Genomic DNA, 24861 nt, shown 5'->3' on the forward strand with positions numbered 1-24861 from the left:
ATACACAGTTAGATCATGGAATTTGATTTCGTCACATTAACTAGTACACTAAACATAGTGCTTGGAGGATTTAACCCCTAAATGTATTTGGTTTGGGAAAACCCTTCTTCTCCATGAAGGTCTCAAATGTAGGTCCCTTACAGTCAGAAACAGGGGAAATTAGAATGGGGAACAAAGAAATGGCAGAACAATTAAACACATCTGTCTTCACAAAGAAGGACACAAATAACCTCCCAGAAATGTTAGGGAACCAAAGGTCTAATGAGAGGGAGGAACTGAAGGAAATCAGTATTAGTAAAAAAAATAGTGCAAGGGAAATTAATGGGGTTAAAGGCTGACAAATCCCCAAGGCCTGATAATCTACATCCCAGAGTACTAAAGGAAGTGGCCTTGGAAATAGTGGATGCATTGGTGGTCATCTTCCAAAATTGTATTGACTCTGGAGCAGTTCCTGCAGATTGGAGGGTGGCAAATGTAACCCCACCATTTTAAAAAGGAGGGAGAGAAAAAACAGGAAATTACAGACCAGTTAGCCTTACATCAGTAGTGTGGAAAATGCTAGAGTCTATTATAAAGGATGTGATAGCAGAACACTTGGAAAGCAAAAACGGGATTGGACAAAGTCAGCATGGGCTTACGAAAGGGTTTAACAAATCTACTGGAGTTTTTTTTGAGGATGTAACTAGTAGATAGATAAGGGAGAACCAGTGGAATTGTTGAATTTGGATTTTCAGAAGGCTTTTGATAAGGTCCCACATAAGAGGTTAGTGTGCAAAATTAAAGCACATGGGATTGGGAGCAATATATTGGCATGGATTGAGAATTGGTTTACAGATAGGAAACAGAGAGTAGGAATAAACTGATCTTTTTCCAGGTGGCAGGCAGTGACTAGTGGGGTACTGCAGGGATCAGTGCTTGGGCCCCAGCTATTCACAATATATATTAATAACTTGGGTGAGGGAACTAAATCTAACATTTCCAAGTTTGCAGATGACGCAAAGCTGGGGGGGATTGTGAGCTGTGAGGAGGATGCAAAGAGGCTCCAATGTGATTTGGACAAGTTGGGTGAGTAGGCAAATGCATGGCAGATGCAGTATAATGTGGATAAATGTGAGGTTATCCACTCTGGTTGTAAAAACAGAAAGGTAGATTTTTATCTGAATGATGATAGATTGGGAAAGGGGGAGGTGCAACAAGACCTGGGTGTCCTTGTACACCAGTCACTGAAAGCAAGCATTCAGGTGCAGCAAGCAGTTAGGAAGGCAAATGGTATTTTGGCCTTCATTGCAAGAGGATTTGAGTACAGGAACAAGGATGGCTTACTGCAGTTATACAGGGCCTTGGGAGACCACATCTGGAGTATTGTGTGTAGTTTTGGTCTCCTTATCTGAGGAAGAATGTTCTTGCTATGGAGGGAGTGCAAAGAAGATTTACTAGGCTGATTCCTGGGATGGCAGAATTGACATATGAGGAGAGATTAGGTCGACTAGGCCTATATTCACGAGAGTTTAGAAGAATGAGAGGATCTCATAGAAACCTATAATATTCTAACAGGACTAGACAGGCTAGATGCAGGGAGGATGTCCCCGATGTCTGGGGAGTCCAGAACCAGGGTTCACAGTCTCAGGATACGGGGTATGCCATTTAGAACCGAGATGAGGAGAAATGTCTTCACTCAGAGGGTGGTGAACCTGTGGAATTCTCTACCGCAGAAGGCAGTGGAGGTCAAGCCACTAAATATAATCAAGAAGGAGATAGATATATTTCTTAACGCCAAAGGGTTCAAGGGATATGGGGAGAAAGTGGGAACAGGGTACTGAATTAGACGATCAGCCATGATCTTTTTTGAATGGCGGAGCAGGCCCGAAGGGCCGAATGGCCTACTCTTGCTCCTATTTTCTATTTTTCTATGTTTCCATAGTTTATACAATTATAACTGAGGGCTTTGTAAAAGATAATAGCATAACATTTTTTTGCAACTGTTAGGTATAAAGTAAGCATAGTTTTCTCCAATGTACTGATAATAGCTTATTCACTTCAAAGTCTCGGACTATTCATCAGTATTAGACATCAGTATTATTGATGTTCCTCTTATAGCTTAATAATGACTGCTTAATAAAATCTTAATAACCACTTTAGACACTTCTCCATAAGTAGCAGACTTTTCTTATTTACCAGGGGTGCTTTTTCTAGGCAGATTAGTTGTGGAGGATCCTGCAGCAGGCTCACAGCAAACACGAATTTTGTAGTAAGAGCACTGGTTGGCATCCAGAGAAACATCTTCATTGTTTGTAGAAATAAGACCCACATCTTCATCACAGGTCATATTTTTTTCTGATTCACTCATTGGCTGAAGATTATTGATGCATTGACACTGAACTTTACCAATATTATAAGATGTGGAAGGACACAGTTCATTACGTATGAGGTTTAGTGATGAAGAATTGTTTGGATTTATAGTTGTCAGCACATAGTCCTCAGACCAGGGAGACCATATGCCATAGCAAGGCAATTCTGCAACAGAAAAAAGTAACTTTCTGGCTTTAATTTTAATCTTTAACAAGAGGTACAAACGAGGATATGGCAAAGCAGATTTTCAAAGTTTCTGTTTCTAGACAATTGCGAAAGTACTAGATTTGTTTCTATGGTAGCCAATATTATGAGCTGAATTTTATCAGCATGCCCCGCTCCACAGCAGCGTGCTGTGAAAGCAGCGGCTGCCGCCGAACCCCCGTGATATTAGCGCGGGGGCTCATTTAAATGGAGGGGGCGGAGCAGCCGTCCCCGATGACGGAGAGGGGGCAGCTGCCACATCCCCGGCAGTGGCATCGAGTGCCACTGCGCAGGCGTCAGCGCCATCTTTAAAGGGCTTCCAGCCCTTAGAGGACATTTAAATGATTAAAGGGACTGGTTCTTTAACAATTTTAATAAAGATTTGTTCACACCTGCAATCCCCTATCCCAACCCCTCCAATGCACATACAGACATTTTTTGGCCTATCACCCCCCCCAAAAAAATAGCAGTAACGACCTTTCCCCCACGAACCTTATTCCCTTTGACCCTAAACCTAAACCCCTTCCCACCATCCTCACACACAATGAAAAAGGTTTTCCACGCTTCCCCCCGCTCCCACCCTGATAATTTTACTCCCCCCGCTCCCCACCAGTATCTTGCCTCGGAACTCTGAAGAGATGTTCTGAAGACATGCGAGTTGCAATAGGTAGTGGTAAAATCGGCGTGTCACAGCCAGCGGCAGCAGTTAAGCTCATTTGCATTTAATTACTGCTCATTTAAATATTTAGATGAAGGCCCTACTGCTTGGATGCACCAAGGTTCCCCCCCACTCCACCAGTAACATGCGGCGGGCCCTTCTCGACATCGGGCGTCGACGTGGGCCTCTCCCCATAGAATTTTACGGGCTCCCCTGCCACGACCCACGGCTCTGAGGGGCTGGTAAAATGCAGCCCTATGCCTCTCAACAATTTTTCTGTTTGCCATGTACAGAATGACAGCAGACATATTAAAACAACCAGCAAAGTTAAAAAAAGTTGTAATGCTGTTATGTTAATATGCCAATTATATGATTTATTAAATCCTGTGAAGAAAAAAACGACTTGCATTTATATAGCGACGATCATGACTGCAGGACATTCCAACATGCTTTTCGAGTGTCTCCTGACAACGTAGAACGTGCGCAGAGTGATCGCCAACATCATCAGGGCGTCCGGACATTTGCTAGCTTTCTAGTATGAATTTGCGCATGTGCGCACCCCGTCACCATGCAAAGAGTCCCGAGCATTGTCTCACCCCTCATTGGGTGCCTCCATTTCCCCCAACAGTACCCTGCTTCACCCACTCGCTCCCTGCCTCACCGCTGCCTTCTCTCAGCCATTCACTCTCCGCTTCCCCTTAGCCGCTCACTCCTAGTCTCGCCGCTTCCACCCCCCCCCCCACCCCACCTCCCGCTTCGGCTGCTCGATCCCCACTTCCACCCCTCAGCCACTCCCCCCCATCGTCGTGTCGGCCGCTCGCTCCCCGCCTCGCTGCAACCCCCCAAACCCCCCCACCTTGGCCAATTGCTCCCCGCCGCCCAGTGAAGTGGCAGAGGAGGGGGGACAGGGAACAAGTGGCTGAGGGTGGAGCAAGCGGCTGAAGGGAGACGGGCTGACACGGGGAGTGAGGGGCTGAGTGGGGGGAAGCAGCAAGGCCGGGAGCGAGCGGGCGGGGGAGGAAGCGGGAGCGAGCGGCTGAAGCAGCAAGGCGGGGAGCCATTGGCCGAGGCGGGAAATCGGCGAGTGAGTGGCTGAATGGGGGAAGTGGCGAGGTGGAGTGCATGTGGCCAAGGGCGACGTGGTGAGGCGGGGAGCGAATGGCCAAAGGGGGAAAGTGACAAGGCGGGGAGCGAGTGGCCGAGGGGAGGCAGTGGTGAGGTGGGGAGCAAGTGGTGAGCAGACAGGTGCGGAGGGAGCGGCAAAGAGAATGGCGATGGTGGAGAGAGCGGGATACTGCAGGGGGTGGGATGGAGGCTGCAATCACAGCCATTATAGGGGTTTGGGTTTAATTTGTTTTTGTGTTAACTTGAGCAGTGCCCTCTATTATTGGCAGCTGCCTGAGATGTCGCAGACAGTGACGTTTCAGTCGATGAGGCTGCATTTACGCATGTGCCGGTACTGCGCCACCTGGTGGTCGCGTTGTCAGCAAATGCAGTCAATTGCTTTACATCCAATTAAGCACATTTTTGAAAAATGCAGTCACCTTTGAAATGTAAGAAACACAACAGCCAATTTGCACACAGCAAAGACCCACAGACAGCAATGTGATAATGACCAGATGATTTGGCAGGCTGACACAAAGGGAAAAGGAGCCCTAGGTACAGAATGACTCTTTCAAAAAGCAACAGAACAGCCAATGTTTGACGATTGCTGAAGTCAAGGCATTCATGCGTGAAGTTATTAGGAAGAGGGATACCCTCTATAGCACTCCATCACACCATCTCTCGACCTGCAATATTTCTTCAAGAACATGCACTCAAGATTCACAACTGACTCTTACTTTCCCTGCATATGATAGACCTTTGTACCATGGTCGTGACAAATATCCTTTCAGAAGATGGCACAGCTCTGCATCCGCTCGTAGGCTGACTCAATTCCTGAGAAGGTAGTTCCCTATATTCACTGCCAGATAAGTGCGCCATGGCCTGCAAAACTATTTGGTGGCATTATTGAGGGGTGTGCTTGCCAGTCACACTAGTTTCCTGGAGCTTGCTTGTTCAAAGTCAGGGGTAAGAGAGGATTCCTCAGACCTTTTCCTAAATCTGGGCTATTTTTTGCTTCTCCCAGGCTCAAACAGGCTCAAATGAGTAAGAGGTAAATTCAAGACGGACTAAGCCAAAGTTGAAAAAAACATACTTGTGTGAAATTACTTTCTAATGTATATTGAAAGCGAGTACACACAGTGAGTAGTTATGATCTAGGATGCACTGCTTGAAGGATGGTGAAGGCAAGTTCAATAATAACTTGCAAAGAAAATTAGATAAATGCCTGAAGGAAAACAAATTGTGAGGCTATGGGGAAAGAGCAAGGGATTGGGAAGAATTGGACAGTTCTTTCACTGAGCTGGAACAGAAATGATTGGCTGAATGGCCTTCTTCGGGGCAGTATTAGTCTACAATTCTATGAAGGAAGACATCACTAACCAGTTGTGGTTGCTTTCCATATTGTTGTTGTAGTTGTTTCTTCTGAAGAAAAAACAAAAAACATTCAAAACATTACAGTCAAACTTGAAATGCTATACTGTTGCGAGTTTCACCTGTAAGCTCAAATGATGAGAACAGTATTCACTTCTGCGAGTAACTAGATCTCCTTATTTCTTTAATTAATATAAGCTGGAAACACTCAAAAGTGTATAAATCAGGTACAAATCTTCATCAGAGCATTCTTGCTCCCTGCAAGGAATGAAAAAAATATTATTCATCTTCAGCCTTAAGGGTCTTTCACTCCTCCAGCCAGATGCTGCTCTGATATTCCAGCAACACTGTGGGGTGAGTGTCACAGTTATTTCATTACGTATATGGGTCATTCTCCTGATTATTCAAATTACTCCATCCCTGAGATTTGGGACATGGTCCCAAATGGCGAGGCCTAATGCTCGCTTCATTGCACATCTGTCCCTATGAAGAGTTTGCAGAATTTCTGGGCCAGGATGTTCAAAATAGCCTAGTAATCTGTATCTATTGTCTCATAGCCCTGACATACTGGGCCAGATTTTGTTTCACCAACAAGGGTCCCGGCGACAGGCCAGAAGGCTCTGGGGGAGAACCTGCCTCAGCCCTCTATGGGACCCTCAATGCACTTCCAGAGTGGGCAGCCAATTAACTGCCTGCAGTCGGGGACGCCATCCCTTTAAGGGATGAGCTCCTGCCTCCAGGGCTGTTGGTCAATTGGAGGGCTGTCATATGGGCAACACTACCGGGAGCAGTGACCACTGCTGGTATCGCAGGAGGCCTGCAGTGCAGAAGATGGAGGGAACCCTGGGACACAGGTGTGGGGTTAGGGTCGCCAAGGCCAGTCCAGCAGACCCGGCGATGGGGTGGGGAGGGGCATTGGTGAAGGGTGTGGTCTTTCTGGGGGGGCGTGGCCATCACCACTGGGGGTCCCTCCACGTTCCATGTATTGCCCCCAAAGGAGAGCCCCCCCCACCACCACCGAGCCCACTAGGAGGTCACCAGGTTAGACCTGGCAGTTTCTCCACATGGCGATCGCCCTTCCGTCTTCCATAAAGTCAGAACGGAGGCAGAAGGCTGCCCTAAAGTAGCAATTACTTGGCTACTTAAAGGCCTCAATTGGCCTGGGGCAGGAAGGACATCCTCGGTCTTCCCCATCCTGGACAAAATGGTAGGGGCCAGGACGACATCAGACATACCATTTTGTGAGCTCCCCGACTTCATTCCTGTCTCCAAGGGCAGGATAAAATCCTGTCCACTATCTTCAAGTAGTCTGCTTATTAATTCAGATGTACAATCAATAACACAGAAGAAATAAGCATTTTTTGTAGAGTGTCCTTGTTTGAATGGATTGATCCCAAGTGGATGGCATCCTTACCTGTCTCCCAGTGACTGTTCATTTTCTAAATGAACAGGTTGTATTTACAATTGAGAAGTCTATAATTTTAACTAATGGACATAAATTCCATCAATTAAATGAAGATATTAACTATTCAAAATAAAAAGATTAATATTTGATATGTAGCAAACGCACAAACTCTGAACATCTGGGTGCTTATATTGTGAGTTATAATTTCAAGATAAATGCATTATCTTGATTTTTTTAAATGGAAAACTAAGTCATAATTTACCAATTGTGTAGGTTGTAGTAGATGTGGGTGTTGTCATCACTGTTGTTTTAGATGGTGCTAAACAGCAAAAAGAAATCAAGAAAAATGTTTAAAATATTATCTACGTTTTTCTAGCAAGTACATACATCTTTGAAGCGAACAGATTATCTGATTGCAGACCTACAAACTGAATGTTCCCTGGGCCATGTAAATGGAAGGGGAGAGCAAAACAGTGAACACCTTTCCTGTCACAGGAGCAACATATCTCCAGTATCCAACAGGGGCCCAGAGAGGGAAATGGTGCTCAGTTTCTCCAAGTATTGAAACTCATACTTCTGTTTTCTTCCTTCTTTTTCCACCAAACTTTTTCCCTTCTCCTGAAGGTGCTGATTCACAGAATCACAGAATCGTTACAGAGCAGGAGGCGGCCATTCGGCCCATCTTGTCTGCACTGGCTCTCCGAATGAGCAATTCCCACAGTTCCATTCCCCTGCTGTCTCCCCATAACCCTGCACATTCTTCCTTTTCATATAACTGTCTAATTCCCTTTTGAATGCTTCAATTGAACCTGCCTCCACCACGTTCTCAGACAGCGCATTTCAGACCTTAACCACTCGCTGTGTGATAAAGTTTTTCCTCATGTCACTTTTGTTTCTCTTACCAAATACTTTAAGTCTGTGCCCTTTTGTTCTTTATCCTTTCAGGAGTGGGAACAGTTTCTCTCTATCTACTCTGTCCAGACCCCTCATGATTTTGAATACCTCTATCAAACGCCAGAACTGGTATTCAGTTCCAATGCCATCAATGGAATTAGATACCAGACACTGTGTATAGTAAGCAACTGATCTGAAACCGCCTGTTTTGCGCCACCAGGCGGGACAAATTCTACCCATTTATCTTTTGAAGATTGAAAGCTAAGAGAACAACTTTCTGCACTCCACAATTATGAAAGCTTTGAAAAATCTTAAATATGGAGATCAAAGATCCACAACCCCTTTTCAACACATATCCCCCCAAAAGACTGACTTTCCCCAGATTTGCTGCAGGGCTTTGTTGGGGGTGGCATCTAGAACCCTCGCTAATGACATAGGACAGGGCATGGTTGGGGAGGGGACACAAGCAACAAATAGGTGGCATGACTGCAACATGTGAACAAAGGGATTGATCTGAGGACCTTCCGTTATTGGTCCTTGGGCCTCATTTTAATAACCTCAGCAAGCTGCCAACATGTGGCAGACCTCCAGTGGCAGTTTGTCTGGTTGCAGCTGGATCAGTGTAGGCCAGCTGCCTTGCCAGCGTGACCCTCAGGTAAATGCTCGACTGGGTTGGAGGAGATGGGGGTTGGCTAGCACAGGTTGCTACAGGCCCACAGTAGTGCTGTGGAGCTGGATTGAGCACTCTTGTTCCCTCCAGCTCCACATAAAGGTAATTTTAAAAGATTGACTTGCCATTTTGATGGCAGCCTTGAGGGACCCCTTTAAGGACCACTGGTTAAGCCACATGACAATTCAAACCGAAATTGGTTCTTTTAGTCCCCGATTATTAAACGGGCACAACATGGACCAATTTCTGCCCTCCCCGTGCCCACAGACGAGCAGAGTATTAGGCCTAACCCTGAAACCTTTAAAGGGAGATTTTTGGGCCATTTCATGCATTTATTGTGTTACAGGTAGCCACCAGGGATATTTTAATTAGCTGACTCCCTCTGACTCTGCCAACTTTGGCAACATCAGAGGTCACCAGCCCACAGCTATTCCAGGCCAATGATCCTATATGTACTACAGAAAAACATTTCTGACTCCATTTTGTAGTAATGTAACAATTGCAGCATAGCAACAATTCATTTTATTGCACATTAAATATTTCAAAGCTTACTAACCTATACATGTGACTTTCCCATTCTTGCATTCACTAGAAAAGATTGCAAAATAGATTTAGGTCATTGGGAGAACCGGATAATAAAGTTCTTGCATTTTCATCTGCTAATTACCACTAGAAATATTTCTTGGGCAGATATTTTATTACTTTCTTAGCCATGATTATTATTATAAAAACAAACTTCAAATCTGCTGCATCAAAGGGGCATTTCTTGGTGCTATTATGTCAAATCTTCCAAAGAAAAATGTATATTGAATCAACCTGACATTTGAAAACTCAAATGACGTTTTTCCATTTCCTGATGCCTGCAACTTTTCACAGAGAAATGGAACTCCCTCTCTATACCAACAGGATGGTCCACCCCTAACCTCAACAGCCTCATAGGGAGTCAGTTACCTCTTCTAAGAATTGAATTGAATTCCAGATCTCCAGTACTAGGTAATTCTTTATAGTAACGTCATCTAATTGTATATTTAAATAAATATTCCCTCGTGATAGTTTTTACAGAAGATTGTTTTCATAGAAAGAAGCAGAAAATTATACTCATTCGATCAAATGTTTTCATTCATTGCTAATAAGATCTAAAAATTGAATGCATTTTTATAAATACCATTCTTCACAGTCGTTCCTTGTACTTTTGCCTGGTAGCAGTATTTTTCCATTATAATAACAAGTGCATTCAGATAAGTTAACACATTTCATTTTGTTTTCATCCAAATAAGGAGCATTCTCTGGACATTTTGCATAACAACCTATATTTAATAGAAAGTGATAATATGAGTATTTCATAATTTGTTAGTATGTTTAATGAAGACATTTCATATTCTATTGTCATAATTTTTTCATGAGTATTTAAAACGACAACCACTTAATTATCTCAAATCCCACCAGACATTTTTTTAAATCTATGCTGTTTTGTCATATAAATTATTAAACATTTCATATTTGTAAAACTGTTTAAACACGACATTGACATCATTATCATTTACAAATCGATCTTAGAACGTATAAAAAGTGAATAAGGAAAGAAAAAGCAATGTTCAAACACAACCTTCAAGTACTGCAGAGAACTTCTTTCCAATGTAATGGTCCGAGCATGTTTTTGTTGTTAATGTTCCACATGGTTGATAATGCCAGCTGCATTCACCAGGAGAGTTATAATAGTCACAATACACAGCTGCAACATAAAAGGGAAACAGTTATCTATAACCATCAGTGATTAGTTTCAGCTTTATAAATCCATTTCATTTGTTTTACATGATTAATGGATTTCCTGTGGTGCTGCTCATGACGAGTCAGAGGCCGAACTGACCTGGATGTTGTGGTAAGAACAATGGTGAGGCTATCAGTGCTCACTGTTGTTAAAGTGCAAATTGGACAGCAGCTTCCAGTATCTACACATGCACAGTTAAAGGCGGAAATCAGGATTTGCCCTACTACACCAGAAGCTTCTCTCTCACAGTATCTTGCTGAGAGGCACAATATTGAAATACATGAAGGGCATGAAGTTGTGGCACATACCCACTAAATTCACCAGAGAAAGTTAGGGCTTAGCCATTTCAATACAAGTGATTTTTTAATGACATTATAAGTATTAATGTTTACCAAACAACCTCTCTGGCACTGAAAATCAAACTTTTACATGTGTGGAGTCTCATTCCATCAGGTTTTAATTATTGCTGGAGATTTTAAAAAAGCTAAAAGGTTTTAACTTTTTCTTTCTCTCTTTGATCTCTCTCTCTTAATCCCATTTTCTGCCCCTCTCTTTATTTTGCCTTGAATTAAATATTCTAATTTACACTTCCTGGTTCTGACTCTGTGACTCAGTGAGGATTCTTCAATCTTATTGGTTAAGGAGACACAGTTGCTTGTTCTGTTCACAAAGGTTCCTGATGCCCTATGGAGGGCACTGTGCTGAAATGGCTCTGCAATTACCACAAGTTATAGTGCAAAAGCCCACAGAAAATCTGTAGAAATGTGCAAGTTTGGGATGAAGAGGAGGTGTGTAGATTTATGGGAGGAGGGATGTTGAGGTTTGGGATGAAGAGGAGGTGTGTAGATTTATGGGAGGAGGGATGTTGAGATTTGGGATGATGAGGAGCTGTGTAGATTTATGGGAGGAGGGGTGTTGAGGTTTGGGCTGATGAGGAAGTGTGTGGGATTTATGGAAGGAGGGTTCCAAGGTTTGGAGATCCCATTCGTGGTGTGTTGGTGATGTAGAAATGGTGATTGGGTGGTCTTGGAGTGGGAGCACTGGAATTATGGTGGTGGAACTTGGGTGCAGTGGAGAGAGGCGTTTCACTATATAGAAGTCTTGGTCGGCCGAAGGGCCTGTTTCAGTGCTGTATCTCTCTATGACTCTATGACTCTATAACTATGATGGGAGAATCCTAGGGAATGGAACAGTGGGATGGGAGTTGCAGGATGGCATTGAGAAAGCATTATAGTGAGTTTAATGATCTGACTTTATTACCTTAGTTAAAAACAGAGTACACTCTTTAAAGAAACTAAAGCCATTTCCCATGTCAATGTCGGGAACTCAGAGATAGGGGTTTTTGTCCAGGGAAGGTTACCAATGAGGAACGGGGGGTAAGGCAATGGGCAGATAGTGTGGGGTGTTGGGAGCATCAAGAGATGACAGGAGGAAGAGGGGTAAAGGAAGGGCGGTTGGGTGTAACATCATCTCTCTACAGTGTGAATCATTCTGCTGTTCAGTACCTACTCATCTAACCTGAAGGGTTTCATTGTTACAACTCTGCGTAACACTATTGCATGACTAGATACTGAGCAGTAAATATAAATTCAAGATCCAGACCAGTGATGCTGAACTCAAGAGAATATCCACAACAGCATGCACTCTATAAGCAAGACGGAATATATTATAGATTAATATAAAATGAAGTACAATAGAAAACAAATTTCCTTTATGACTTTTTCAAATTTTTGTAAATCATCGGTGACGTTCTGGAATATAATTTGTAATGAACATTGAATAAATACAGGTGTCTGTTCACTTACTTACAATAATCTAATAATCATTACAAATATTTATCAGTCATTAAAATTATTCTTAATACTTACGACACAGTTCTGGGGTTCTCCAGTCTACACAAACACCAGCTTTATTACAAGCTTCTGCGTACACTGCTACAGCGGTACAGAAACCCAGATATTTCCCCTCCAAGTCACAGGCACAAGCTTCTTGAATACAAGCATCATAGAATGGAGTTGGATCAACCTGATAAAGTACATGATTAGAAAGTAGACTTTGCAAGCAGCTTTACAATGATTTAAGTTTATTTGCTTCAAAAGATGCTATCTCACCTTTTTATAGCATTTTTGAAACGCAGCATCTTTTATTATGCTACACCTCCTCTGAGCCCATGCTAAACAGTATGGGTTTCTGTCACAGGGGAATGTTTGATTCATTGCATCAGAACACGACAGAGATGATTTCCAGCTGCTTCCAAATTTCACAGCATTGCTCACCAACGAGTTCCCCTTAGTTGTTAGATCATCTGCAACATCATCATTGAAATTTCCACACAGACCACATACATTGTTCTGTAATAGAAAATGCATCTATATATTATTACAAAAATCTTGGCCCTGAAGATGTTCTCATGCTGTAACTCTGGCAGGAGACTGATGAATCTCCCCCAGGAGAATGATGGAGACTGGATTCTTTTCCATTTCCCTGGGAGTTCCACCACTGTCCGATTGAATTTAGACTAGAGAATAGAAGAACTCCTTTCAAATTTCAGTGCCCATCAGCGACCACTTCCTGTCAACAAAACCTTAATTTATGTTGTCACACTTTCCCATTATAAATTCCTCTATCAACCAGAGATAGCCCTGTATCACTTCAATTTTGCCTCTCCCAGCTCCTCAGCCTATATTTCAGAGAACCTTCTATGCTCCAACTAATTCTACTTCTGTGCTTCCTAAATGTCATAACTTTGGCTATCCGACCAAAAATCTGATGAATCCCTTTCATTGCTCAAGGCATCAATTGTCCCAATACCAACACCCCAACTGAGATTGGCTAATTCAGCTCAAACTGAAACTATTTCAGTTCTGTATGGCTCCATTTTAAACTGGTCAGTGAAAAATTTTCTACCAGGATGGTTTCATACTTTAACTATAACAAGGCAGCTTCCCTTTACACTGACTCTGCCCTCATAGCATAAACTCAGCTGGAATCGAGAGTCAGGGCCTGATCTGACACTGCAGCAAAGAGGTACCCTGGAGACACTGGTTTCACTCCACTTTACTTCAGAACCTGTTCAGTCCTTGACACCTATTTAGCCCCAAATCTGTCAGAAAAATTGTTTTTGTATTTAATTGGCTTTGAGGTTAAAATATTCCCTGTGCTGTAAGTGAGCCAAATGGATTCTTGCAGCTATTTTCAATTTATTACACTACGAGTCAATATAAGATGATAGTAAATTGTTTCGGCGTTAACTGCACAATACGATCAACAATGTATATAATTAAGAATACCAGATATATTCACACACACAAACCAAATGTTCAGCTTGATATTAATGTATGAAAGCTTAGCAACTTTGTAATGAAACTCATTTGTCTACCACTTTAGCAAAAGCATTAACCCATTTATGATAGAACATAATAATATGGAATGCAACATATATTTATTTCTCCAAGTGATTAAATCCTTAATTCCAAATATAGTTAATTCAGATTTACTAATTGTTACCCTCATTCATAAATTAATACAAACATGAATATCTGATCTTCAAATCCTTCTTACCTTCCATCTTGGATCTAGTGTGATTGAAAGTCTTGTGCGTTTGTCCCATATCACAGTGATTCCATTAGTAAATGTAAGGATTAAGTACAGCCCAACAGTGTGAAGTGAATAGGAATTATCTGTGCACTGGGTTTGACCAGATTTATCAGCTCGAACCACTCTTCCATCCGTTAGAATGAATTCTTTATCCTAAAAATAAAAAGTTCCAATGAGTTCTAATCATATATGTAATAATATATGATTCCAGTTGGGTTTTGCAAACAGACATTTTAAAAATATAATGCTAGATTATTGACACAAATCTAAAAACCACCCCCCATCTTCCAGTAATGGTGTTTTTCTCCATCTGTGTCTAATTCATTCTGTGATCTTTTTGGGTATTTTCATCTATTTTCCCTGCCTCTTTCTTTCGCTCTTGTTTACCTTATTGTTGTCTTTCATCCCCACTTAGTTACTTTTAAATATGTATTCTGTTTATCTTTTTTTAATCAGATTTCAAGAAAGTACCTTGACATATTGTAGCTTTCAACAATTTTTGAAGTCCAGACCATGCAGCAAGATGACATCAAGTAAACATTGAAATGTGGCCAGCTGGGGAGAGCTGTCCTTGAATCTCTGTAGCAAGTGTGGATGGGAGAGGAAGTGAAGGATGTAAGTTGGCAGAGAGCAGAAGGTGGTAGCTGGAGTCTGGGAGGAAGTGGGGGATTCACCAGGCAGCATGTTCCTAGAGAACTCCTCTATAGCAGGGCAGGGGGTTACACAAAGTCATGGCATGCTCTGTGAATGGCCCATTTTGCTGGCAATCCTAATAATCCCTGGTTTTTCACCCGTCTCAAATGTGTTGCATGAATTGGGAACAATAAAAGTTTAGATATCAAGCCTGGATATTTTTCAGATTGGCAGCAAGCTGGTCACCCACAGAGTAAGTGATAGTTCCTGTTCAGAAGCCCTGCTCCTTGTCCAGCTCAATGTAGCAGCCTTGAGCTGCATTCTGGGACTTTTAGTCCACCACAGTGTATAAGCAGAGTGATGTTGTTGAACTCTGAGTGATCTATCGGAAATTTCTTGAAGTCATTTCTAATGTAAAATGGCTTTTTTTTGTTTTTGGGGGATTTATTTTACTATAATTTTACTACGCTCATGTGATGAAAGTAACTTTCAGGTATTATACAACGGCGTGGTTGAATAAATAGTGGATTATGTTGGGATGCAACTGCTGCTAAAATAAACTTTTCAGCATTGTGATTGGGTATTGTTTGGGAAACATATTTTTTTTTTACTGATTAAAACCTTTTGCCCTTTGAACATGAATGGAATTTTTCTTAATTTCATATAGGTAATGTGGTCAGGTGAGGAGAGATGTTCTTAAGCTTCTGTAAAATTTAAGCCAACTAGAAAACTTTGTATCCTAGGAACTTACAGACATGCCATTTCCCCTTGCTTTATGGATATACAGGTACAAGTAAAGAATATAGAAGTGTGACAGTGGTTAAAAATCAATATGTTAAAAATACAGACCTCAAGTAAAATTTTGATATTTCTGGAGCATGTCACACCATTTTCACAACATGGCACACTTTCTGTTAATATTTGGAATGTTTCATTTCCTTGATTGCAATAATCCTGAACAGAAAAATAAAAGTAAAAACATAAGAATGTTTAGAACAAGAAAAAATCTTCACCCTTTCCTATCATGCACCCATACAAGTGAACCTTCAGTTTTTGAAAATGACAGTCACTTTTTTCACTTGTGTGTCAGCTTGTTAACACTTCACAAGCTGAAGGCTGTCAGAACCAATCAGATCAATTGGAATAGCAACAGAAGGTTGATAAAGGCAATATTTTCTGTCACTGTTAGTTGCCCAAAATATGAAATAGAAAAGTTTTAAGATGAGTTGATAGTTTTTGAAGATTACAGTTCCAGGTGACGAGGAGGAGGAAGAGTGAGTGGGGTCGGTAAAGTGCACATGTCTCACTCCTCCTCCTCCTCTTCATGCTGCGATGGCCCTAATGGCCTGGATTCCCAACTCTTATGGCAATAGGAGTTCCCATCTATCATCTAGAGAGACAGCAATTCCAGCTATTAACACTGAAATAGTAGCAAGAGGAGGAGTGAAACCTGTCCCGTGCATCAATAACCAGGACAGGCGAGGTCAGGGTATAATAGATTAGAGACAATGCATAACAAGGCACAGGAAGAAAATTGGAAGGAGGAAGATAGAATAGAATAAGAGGAGAGGAGCAGATCACCCAGCAGGCAAGAGTGGATGGGGAAGAGAGGAGAGAGTGGATGACAGTGAAAGAGTAGGCAGCGGACAGCAGTGAGGGAAAAAGGAAAGGTAGAAAATGAAGGGGAGATGGAAAGAGAAATCAATGACAATGAAGGTGTAAGTAAATGGATGGTGATAATAGGAAGGCAAAATGGATGGTAATGAAGAGAAGGAAGGGCAGAGGATGGGATTAATGTTTTGGGGGAAAATAGGAGCAGCCAAACACATATAAAGACCACTTTTTTTTAATAATCCAAATTCATTCCATTCAGTACTGCATTATTTTTGGATTGCTCTGGCTAAGAGCCGGCTCAAACCGGATAAACAGGGTGTGCTGTAAACTTCCATTTTGACTCTATGTTACACACATGTTTAATCCTTCTCCCATACCCCAAACTCAAAAATGGAAAAGGGGGAAACGTTCTGCATGAAGTGAAGGATAAGAAAATATAACCAATAAAGGGAATAATTTGAAAAATAAGAAATAATATTAACTGTCACCACTAGAATTCAAAGCATAGGGATATCTGTGTACATAGTAAGACATGTGAGCCTACAGACAATCCTGTTTGCAATCTATGACAACCCAGTTTGGAAGAAATGCAAAAATACAGTCTTATTGGATAAGTTTAACTAGGAGAACAGCATTTTATATCACCATTTATTCTTATTTAGTTACCTCAGCAAAGATATATTCACAGTTGCCATCAAACATGTATCTTTTTCCATCAAAGGTTACATATTGACCATCTCCATAAACCTGGCAGGTCTTTGGACATGGGTTGGTAGTGCAATGCCACTCTCCAGCTCTGCAAGTACTGCAATATAAAAAAAAGTAGTATTGTTCCATAATGCCATTCAGATGTGGATATGGAGGATAAGACAAATATTGTCTAATAACCTTCCTGCTATGTAAATGCAAGTTGTTATTGTTGTTAAGTGAGGGAAGACCCAAATTACTCATGAGTAACATCACGTTAGACTCTGCTCACATGTCAAATCATTTTTATATTCAATGAGTCATAGAGTCATACAGTCATAGAGTTTTACAGCATAGAACCAGGCCCTTCGGCCCAATGTGCCTGCGCCGACCATCAAGCACCCATCTAAAACTAATCCCACTTCCCCGCACTTGGCCCATAGCCTTGTATGCTATGGCATTTCAAGTGCTCATCTAAATACTTCTTAAATGTTGTGAGGGTTCCTGCCTCTACCACCCCTTCAGGCAGTGTGTTCCAAATTCCAACCACCCTCTGGGTGAAAAAATTTTTCCTCAACTGCCCTCTAAACCTCCTGCCCCTTACCTTAAATATATGCCCCCTAGTTATTGACCCCTCCGCTAAGGGAAAAAGTTTCTTCCTATCTATCCTATCAATGCCCCTCATAATTTTGTATACCTCAATCATCTCCCCCCTCAGCCTCCTCCGCTCCAAGGAAAGCAACCCCAGCCTATCCAGTCTCTCTTCATAACTGAAATACTCCAGCCCAGGCAACTTCCTCGTGAATCTCCTCTGCACCCTCTCCATTGCAATCACATCCTTCCTATGGTGTGGTGACCAGAACTGTACACAGTACTCCAGCTGTGGCCTAACTAGTGTTTTATACAGCTCCATCATAACCTCCCTGATCTTATATTCTATGCCTCGGCTAATAAAGGTAAGCATCCTGTATGCCTTCTTAACCACCTTATCTACCTGTGCTGCTGCCTTCAGTGATCTATGGACAAGCACCCCAAGGTCCCTCTGACCCTCTGTACTCCCTAGGGTCCTACCATCCATTGTATATTCCCTTGGCTTGTTAGTCCTCCCAAAGTGCATCACCTCACACTTCTCAGGATTAAACTCCATTTGTCACAGCTCCGCCCATCTCACCAGCCCATCTATATTGTCCTGTAATCTAAGGCCTTCCTACTCACTATTTACCACACCACCAATTTTCGTGTCATCTGCAAACTTACTGATTATACCTCCTATATTCACATTTAAATCATTAATGTACACTACAAACAGTAAGGGTCCCAGCACCAATCCCTGTGGTACAGGTCTCCATTCGCAAAAACAACCCTCGACCCATCACCCTCTGCCTCCTTCCACTAAGCCAATTTTGAATCCAATTTGCCAAATTACCCTGGATCTCATGGGCTGTTACTTTCTTAACCAATCTCCCACGCGGGACCTTATCAAAAGCCTTACTGAAGTTCATGTAGAAGATATCAACTGCTTTACCCTCATCTACACCTCTAGTCACCTCCTCAAAAAATTCAATCAAATTTATTAAACATGATGTCCCCCTGACAAAACCATGCTGACTATCGTTGATCAATCCCTACCTCTTCAAGTGGAGATTAATCCTGTCTCTCAGAACTTTTTCCAATAATTTCCCTACCTACATTAGACTCATAGGCCTATAATTACCTGGTTTATCCCTGCTACCCTTCCTGAATAATGGTACCACATTCACTGTCCTCCAGTCCTATGGCACCTCTCCTGTGGCCAGAGAGGATCTGAAAATTTGTATCAGAGCCCCCACTATCTCCTCCCTTGCCTCACATAGCAGCCTGGGATACATCTCATCTAGGCCTGAGGATTTATCCACCTCTAAACCCGCTAATACAGCTAATACTCCCTCCTTTTCAATGCTAATTTGATCAAGTATATGATAATCCCCCTCCCTGATCACTACACCTACATCGTCCCTCTCCATAGTGAACACAGATGAAAAATATTTGTTCAAAATCTCACCTATGTCCTCCGGCTCCACACACAGATTGCCTCTATGATCCCTAATGGGCCCCACTTTTTCCCTGGTTATCCTCTTGCCCCTAAAATACTTATAAAACGCCTTGGGATTTTCCTTTATCTTGTCTGCCAGTGATTCTTTATGCTCCGTCTTCGCTCTCCTAATTACTTTTTTAAGTACCCCCCTACACTTTCTATACTCCTCTCGGGCCTCCGCTGATAAATATTCTGCTTATGCTGCAAATAGGATACAAGAAAAATATTTTGTTTAAACCAATGCTATTTTAGTCTTGGCTATTGTAACCACATAGGAAATTTCTGTCAGCTGATGATAGCTCTACTTCTGGAGACTGCTCCATCTCAATGGTCTAGATTTCTTTCATTATTTTGAAAATCCTATTATTTGGAATCATGATTTTCAGCCTGTCAAATGTTCAGTACACAGCACAGTGATATTTGACCGAATATGTATGATATGTCTCACAAACACATGCTATGCGGAATGATGATTTTTTATCCATTGGCTGGACACCTGAATTAAATTTTTAAAAAGGAAAAAGGAACAGAAAAAAAGTGGCTGCTCACAGCTAAAATGGCCACCAAAATTTGCATCAAAATCCCTTGCATTACACTGCATTGAGAGGGAGTCAGGATGTCTGGCCAGTCCCCTCCAGAACCATGATTTTAGAGGTTTGGAGTGCCTCACCTGGCCAGTCCCCATTAACAAAACATTAAAGGAAATATTGGGGCATTAAACTGGTGGAGATGGACCACTCAATGGGACCCTGATTGAGAGATGGGGCATTCCTATACATGAACTAATTAAGTTGCAAGAGGGAATACACACTGAGTTATCATGTGAAAGGCCCACCATCTGGGTGTTTTAAGCTGGCTGTTCTCTCCCTGCAGCAGACAAGCAACCGACACAGATCAGAAGAGACCCAAGTGTGGTCCCTCTCTTGTTCTCTCTCCCCAGTCCACCTGGCAAGTTTCAAATCCTGCCTGCTGGCTATATCCACCTAAGCATCACTGCGGCAGACAGAGACCCTGTGAAAGAAAGCCGCTGCTTCGCTGTTCTCCAGGGAAACCCTGAATCTGCTAGCCACCTATACAAGTTGGACGCCTCAGGACCACCGAGTTCAGCTGAAAGACAACAGAGTCACCAAACTCCACATACTATATACTCCTTTTTCATTGCTCCAGACTCTAAGCCAATCAGTCTATCCTTCCCCATTCTGTGACCGATTTGTGTGTGTGTGTGAATCTTTTGTGTGTGTGTGTGTGTGTGTCTGTGTGTGTGTGTGTGAAAGTTGGAGCGTAATTTATTATTTTACTTAGATCGATTTAGGTTCAATAAAGGTTCACTTTTAAAAAGAAATAAACCTTGTTGCGGTCAAACAAGGAGGGAAAAAAGGCGAGCTCTACGACCCCTCCTCACCTTTCATTGTTAAACTCAAGAAACTTGTCTGATTGGTTCTGTTATGATCATAGCATGTTGTCAGGCAACAACCCCCCCCCCACCCACCTGCAATACTGAGGCACATGTTATTTCACGACATGAACATTAAAACTTAAAAATTGCAAACCCGGACTGGAAATACATTTACATAGTACCAGACAATGGGGACTCAGCAGTTTCTCCAATACACAAAAGTGGTCAAACCAGTTCTAGTCACATGTCTAGCTGGCTGGAGCATTTGGATTTGAACATCCAACAAAGGATGTTGACAAGATTATTCCATATAAGATGCTAGTCACATATCTAACCTGCTGAGCACCCTGGGAGCTCTTTGAATTTGAAATTCCCAACAAAGGGAGACAAAGCCATGAGCTCATGAAGTAAAGACCTTCTCCTAGTTCTGAGAACATCTCCTCTCCTGGCTGCCTGCCTTCGTCTCTCCCCACAGAACTGAATCTTGTGAAAACACATGAAACTCAAAGAGAAAAAGGTTTGCCATGTGAACAAAGTTTTAAGAAGATTACTGGGCCCCAATGAATCGCATCAGCATAGCTTCAATCAAGGACTACAGTGAGCTCGAGAAACAGTAACAATATATTGCCTCAAACTGTTCTACGTATCTTTTCTTCTGCTCTTTTCTATACCTATCTGCATGTTTATATCATGTGTGCATGCTAGCTTGAGTGTGTTGTATATCTGTAGGCGTGAACCGTATTAGAAGTTAAGTTTAAGGTTTTAATAAATCTCCTCTTTCTGCTTTAAACCAAAGAAAGCCTGTGTGTGCTCAGTTCTTTGCCTTATAATTGGAATCTGTGAACATGGATTCACAAAAAGGGGAGCTCAAAACACAGTGTGTTTAAAATTAAACCCTGTAACAATAAGAGCAGGTGAAGACAGCAAGAGACCCCTAGATACATTGCTCACCTGGTCGTAACACATGTAAATAGTGAAACACTTACTAAATTGGCAAGTACGTTCACTTTTAAAAAGAAATAAACCTTGTTGCGGTCAAACAAGGAGAGGGAAAAGAGGGAAGCTCAGTGGCGCAGTGGTTAGCACTGCAGCCTCACAGCTCCAGCGACCCGGGTTCAATTCTGGGTACTGCCTGTGTGGAGTTTGCAAGTTCTCCCTGTGTCTGCGTGGGTTTTCTCCGGGTGCTCCGGTTTCCTCCCACAAGCCAAAAGACTTGCAGGTTGGTAGGTAAATTGGCCATTATAAATTGCCACTAGTATAGGTAGGTGGTAGTGAAATATAGGGACAGGTGGGGATGTTTGGTAGAAATATGGGATTAGTATAGGATTAGTATAAATGGGTGGTTGATGGTCGGCACAGACTCGGTGGGCCGAAGGGCCTGTTTCAGTGCTGTATCTCTAAACTAAACTAAACTAAAACTAAACCCCTCCTCACCTTCTCGTAACATATGTTTTTCATGCTATGCTTGTTCTTCCAGGATAGCATTGCCAAATGGCAACATAAATAACAAAAGAAACAGAAAGTTCAGATCTTTTTCAATTTATAGATAAATGGCTAAGGATTTAATTCTCAGTTTGAATCACTTTATGCCATATAATATAAATAAAAACACAGTAACAAATTTGCATGAAAATTCTTAGTCTGCTGTTTTAGTGAGTGTTAATCCATTTATTTTAAAGGTGTGACACAATTTCAACCCACGTGAATCCCGAGAAATGAAATGAGCAATGCTCCACAAAATTTATAAGGCTTGCAGGGCACAGCTCGGAGTAAAGGTGGAAATTATGGACAAGGACACCACTGTCAGAACAAAAGTCCATTTAATGTCCTGGGCAGCGTGTAGAACCAAGGCAGAATAAATTCGGAGCAGCATATTATGAATTAAAACAGCTTTTCTACTGAGTATGGAATTGTAAGCCATGCATTGTGTAAGGGGATGCAGGGAACAGGCATATCTACAAATAAAGAGAATGATGCAATGTCTGAAAGTAAGCACTCAGAAATATTTGTAATGATCTGGAATACGCTTATCTGATCACTGGTGCTTATGAGAAATGCTACTGAACTAATTAAGGCAATGTATCCGAGTAATGAAATAATTGAAAGGGATAGACAAGGACAAAATGTAGTTTAGCTCCGTGCATTAATTGCTTATACTATGTATCTTGGTTTCACTACAATTAACTGGTTATACTGTCACTTCCATGTATCTTTGCTTCATTGTAATTTATTGATAATATGCATGAAATGTAATGATCAAAGGAAAAAATGGTATTTGCATGTGAGCAAACCATTGCAGAGGGAAACTCATACTGGAATCATGAAGTATGATGTCTTAATAGCAATCTGACCTTGCATTGTTGGATCTGCATGTATGTGTACTCTGGTGTTTAAAGCAATGAGATGAATTAGCACAAGAAAGCAGTCCAACAGCCCCAAAATCTGTTACATTTAAAAATGTAATGGTGTATGCTTCTATTCCTAGTAGTGCCGGTATGTCACCTCAGGGCTAGTTGTTTATAATTCACTTCAGTTCCTCTCCAAATTGTTGATTTCAGATATCCATATATATCAAATTAACAAGACTATTACATAAATCCACCTATCTTGCTATTCTGGTGGGAGGCATCATAGTATCCAGATATTCCTGTAAATATAAAACTACCCCTCCTGCCCTTCTACCATCACAAGCTTTCTTCAGTCAGTTGAATCCTGGAATAAACCACGTTTCAACAATCCCTATAGTATCATCCTTTATGCTCTATATACTCCCATTCCAGTACTTTGCTATGCTTCTACCAATCAAGTAAAGGTTCTTGATTGTGGTCTTCAAGTTAGTCTTAGATATTTTGGCCTCCTTAAGTTTATGTCAAAATGCATATCTTACTTCATCTTATTTTCACTGTCTCCATGACCACCCTCCCAAGTTGTTTTTCCATAGTTACATTTCTGCTCCCTGGCCTTTTTAAGGTTTTCAACCATTGATTGATATAAACAAAGTGTCATCAGAGGGCCCCACGTGACAAGTTAGATTGGCCAATGACAAGCGAGCCTATTTAAATTTGTTGACAGAGGTACTTCTGCAGACTGAATGGAGTATTGGAATGTAGGCATAGGCTCATTCCTTAGTAGACAAGGTTACAGGATAATTGCAACATTCTCAATGGTCCAAAATCCGACAAGAGTGATATAAATTTTCTTTTAATTTTTTGAATTATTTAATCTCACCATTTATTGCAGTCCCTTTGGATTGTTTTTCCAGCAGCGTGACTTTCTCCTCCAAATAAACAAGGGCATTGTTCAGGAAGAATACATCTTCCACTGTCATCTTCCACAAGATTATCAGGACAGATACAGCCAGGGACACAATGACTATTCGACTTTTAACAAAAAAAACAAATCATTTTTTTCAGTTCAGTGTTAAATCCATTGAGAAACAAACAACGTGGATTTGCATGACATATTATTAATTTTACACAAGCATTATTATTCCAAAGTCAAATATTACATGACCTTTTTTAGCAAAAAGAAAAAAATAGATAATCAATATACTGCACAGAAGTTAATTAAATTTGTCAGCATATGTTTGAATTTATAGAACAAGGCAAAAATGAATAAGAATAATTAGGTATTTGTTTATTTATGATGTTATATTGCAGTTACTGTAAGGTGTGATATATAGCCATCAGAGATACTCAGCCCAGGTGCAGAGAAACTGTGTGAGAGCTCTGCTCCCCTATCATTAGGAGAGCGCAGACATGAAAGATGGTCCTCCACCAACATTGACAATCAAGTTTTAGATGTTTTCAGGCAGTTCAGTGACCTTCCTAAGATTAGTTTCACACCAATTGCAAAACTTAAGTAATGTGAGACTATCTCCTGAAGTGCTCTCAGATTGCTACGGTTCAGTCAGCTCAGGAATCAAATCATCAACCTGACTTCCAAGTTACATCACCATTTTCACGTCAGTGTGCATCCAAAATTACCCCTCATTGGCACAAAAAAATGTAAAACTAGACAGCTAGTGATATCAAACAAATAATTCACAGTCATTTTTCAGTTCCGTTTGGTGTAAATTAAAGCCCACAAAAATTACAAATTGATGAATACACAAACAGCACTTACAGATGGGATATTCTGACTTCTGCATGTCTTTTTATTGTACTTTTTATTTAAGACAGCATTGGCACAATCATTGTACACTTTCCCATTCAGACATCCTAAGAAAGAAAATCCCAATGTTAGTTGAAAAAAAATTTAACTTTTAATATCTATTAATACTGATCGCATTGGAAGAAATAGAAGCAACAGCTCACCTGGTTTGCTAGTTGCAGGAACTATAGGACAGGAAGGTTTCCCATTTTCACAAGTGCTGAATGAAGAAACAGGGTTATTGTTTTACACATATTTAATGAACTATTCACTCAATGTTTGCAG

General features: G+C 41.4%; 1 protein-coding gene across 3 annotated transcripts in view; it reads right to left on the reverse strand.

Moving 5' to 3' along the window:
• The window catches only part of LOC137384717 (mucin-2-like), a 212090-nt gene that overhangs the window by 137452 nt on the left and 49777 nt on the right, over positions 1-24861 (reverse strand). For all 3 annotated transcript variants that reach the window (XM_068059034.1, XM_068059033.1, XM_068059032.1), the window contains exons 18-30: positions 24741-24796; positions 24550-24644; positions 23653-23804; positions 16934-17072; positions 15503-15607; positions 13985-14173; positions 12535-12774; positions 12292-12448; positions 10262-10387; positions 9821-9962; positions 9212-9243; positions 7354-7410; positions 5696-5737 (exon numbers count right to left, since the gene is read on the reverse strand). In XM_068059034.1, the coding sequence (XP_067915135.1) occupies positions 5696-5737; positions 7354-7410; positions 9212-9243; positions 9821-9962; positions 10262-10387; positions 12292-12448; positions 12535-12774; positions 13985-14173; positions 15503-15607; positions 16934-17072; positions 23653-23804; positions 24550-24644; positions 24741-24796 (1532 nt within the window). The remainder of the gene's footprint in view (positions 1-5695; positions 5738-7353; positions 7411-9211; positions 9244-9820; positions 9963-10261; positions 10388-12291; positions 12449-12534; positions 12775-13984; positions 14174-15502; positions 15608-16933; positions 17073-23652; positions 23805-24549; positions 24645-24740; positions 24797-24861) is intronic.

The sequence above is a fragment of the Heterodontus francisci genome, chromosome 27 (assembly GCF_036365525.1).
Source record: "Heterodontus francisci isolate sHetFra1 chromosome 27, sHetFra1.hap1, whole genome shotgun sequence".
NCBI classification, from domain to species: Eukaryota; Metazoa; Chordata; class Chondrichthyes; order Heterodontiformes; family Heterodontidae; genus Heterodontus; species Heterodontus francisci.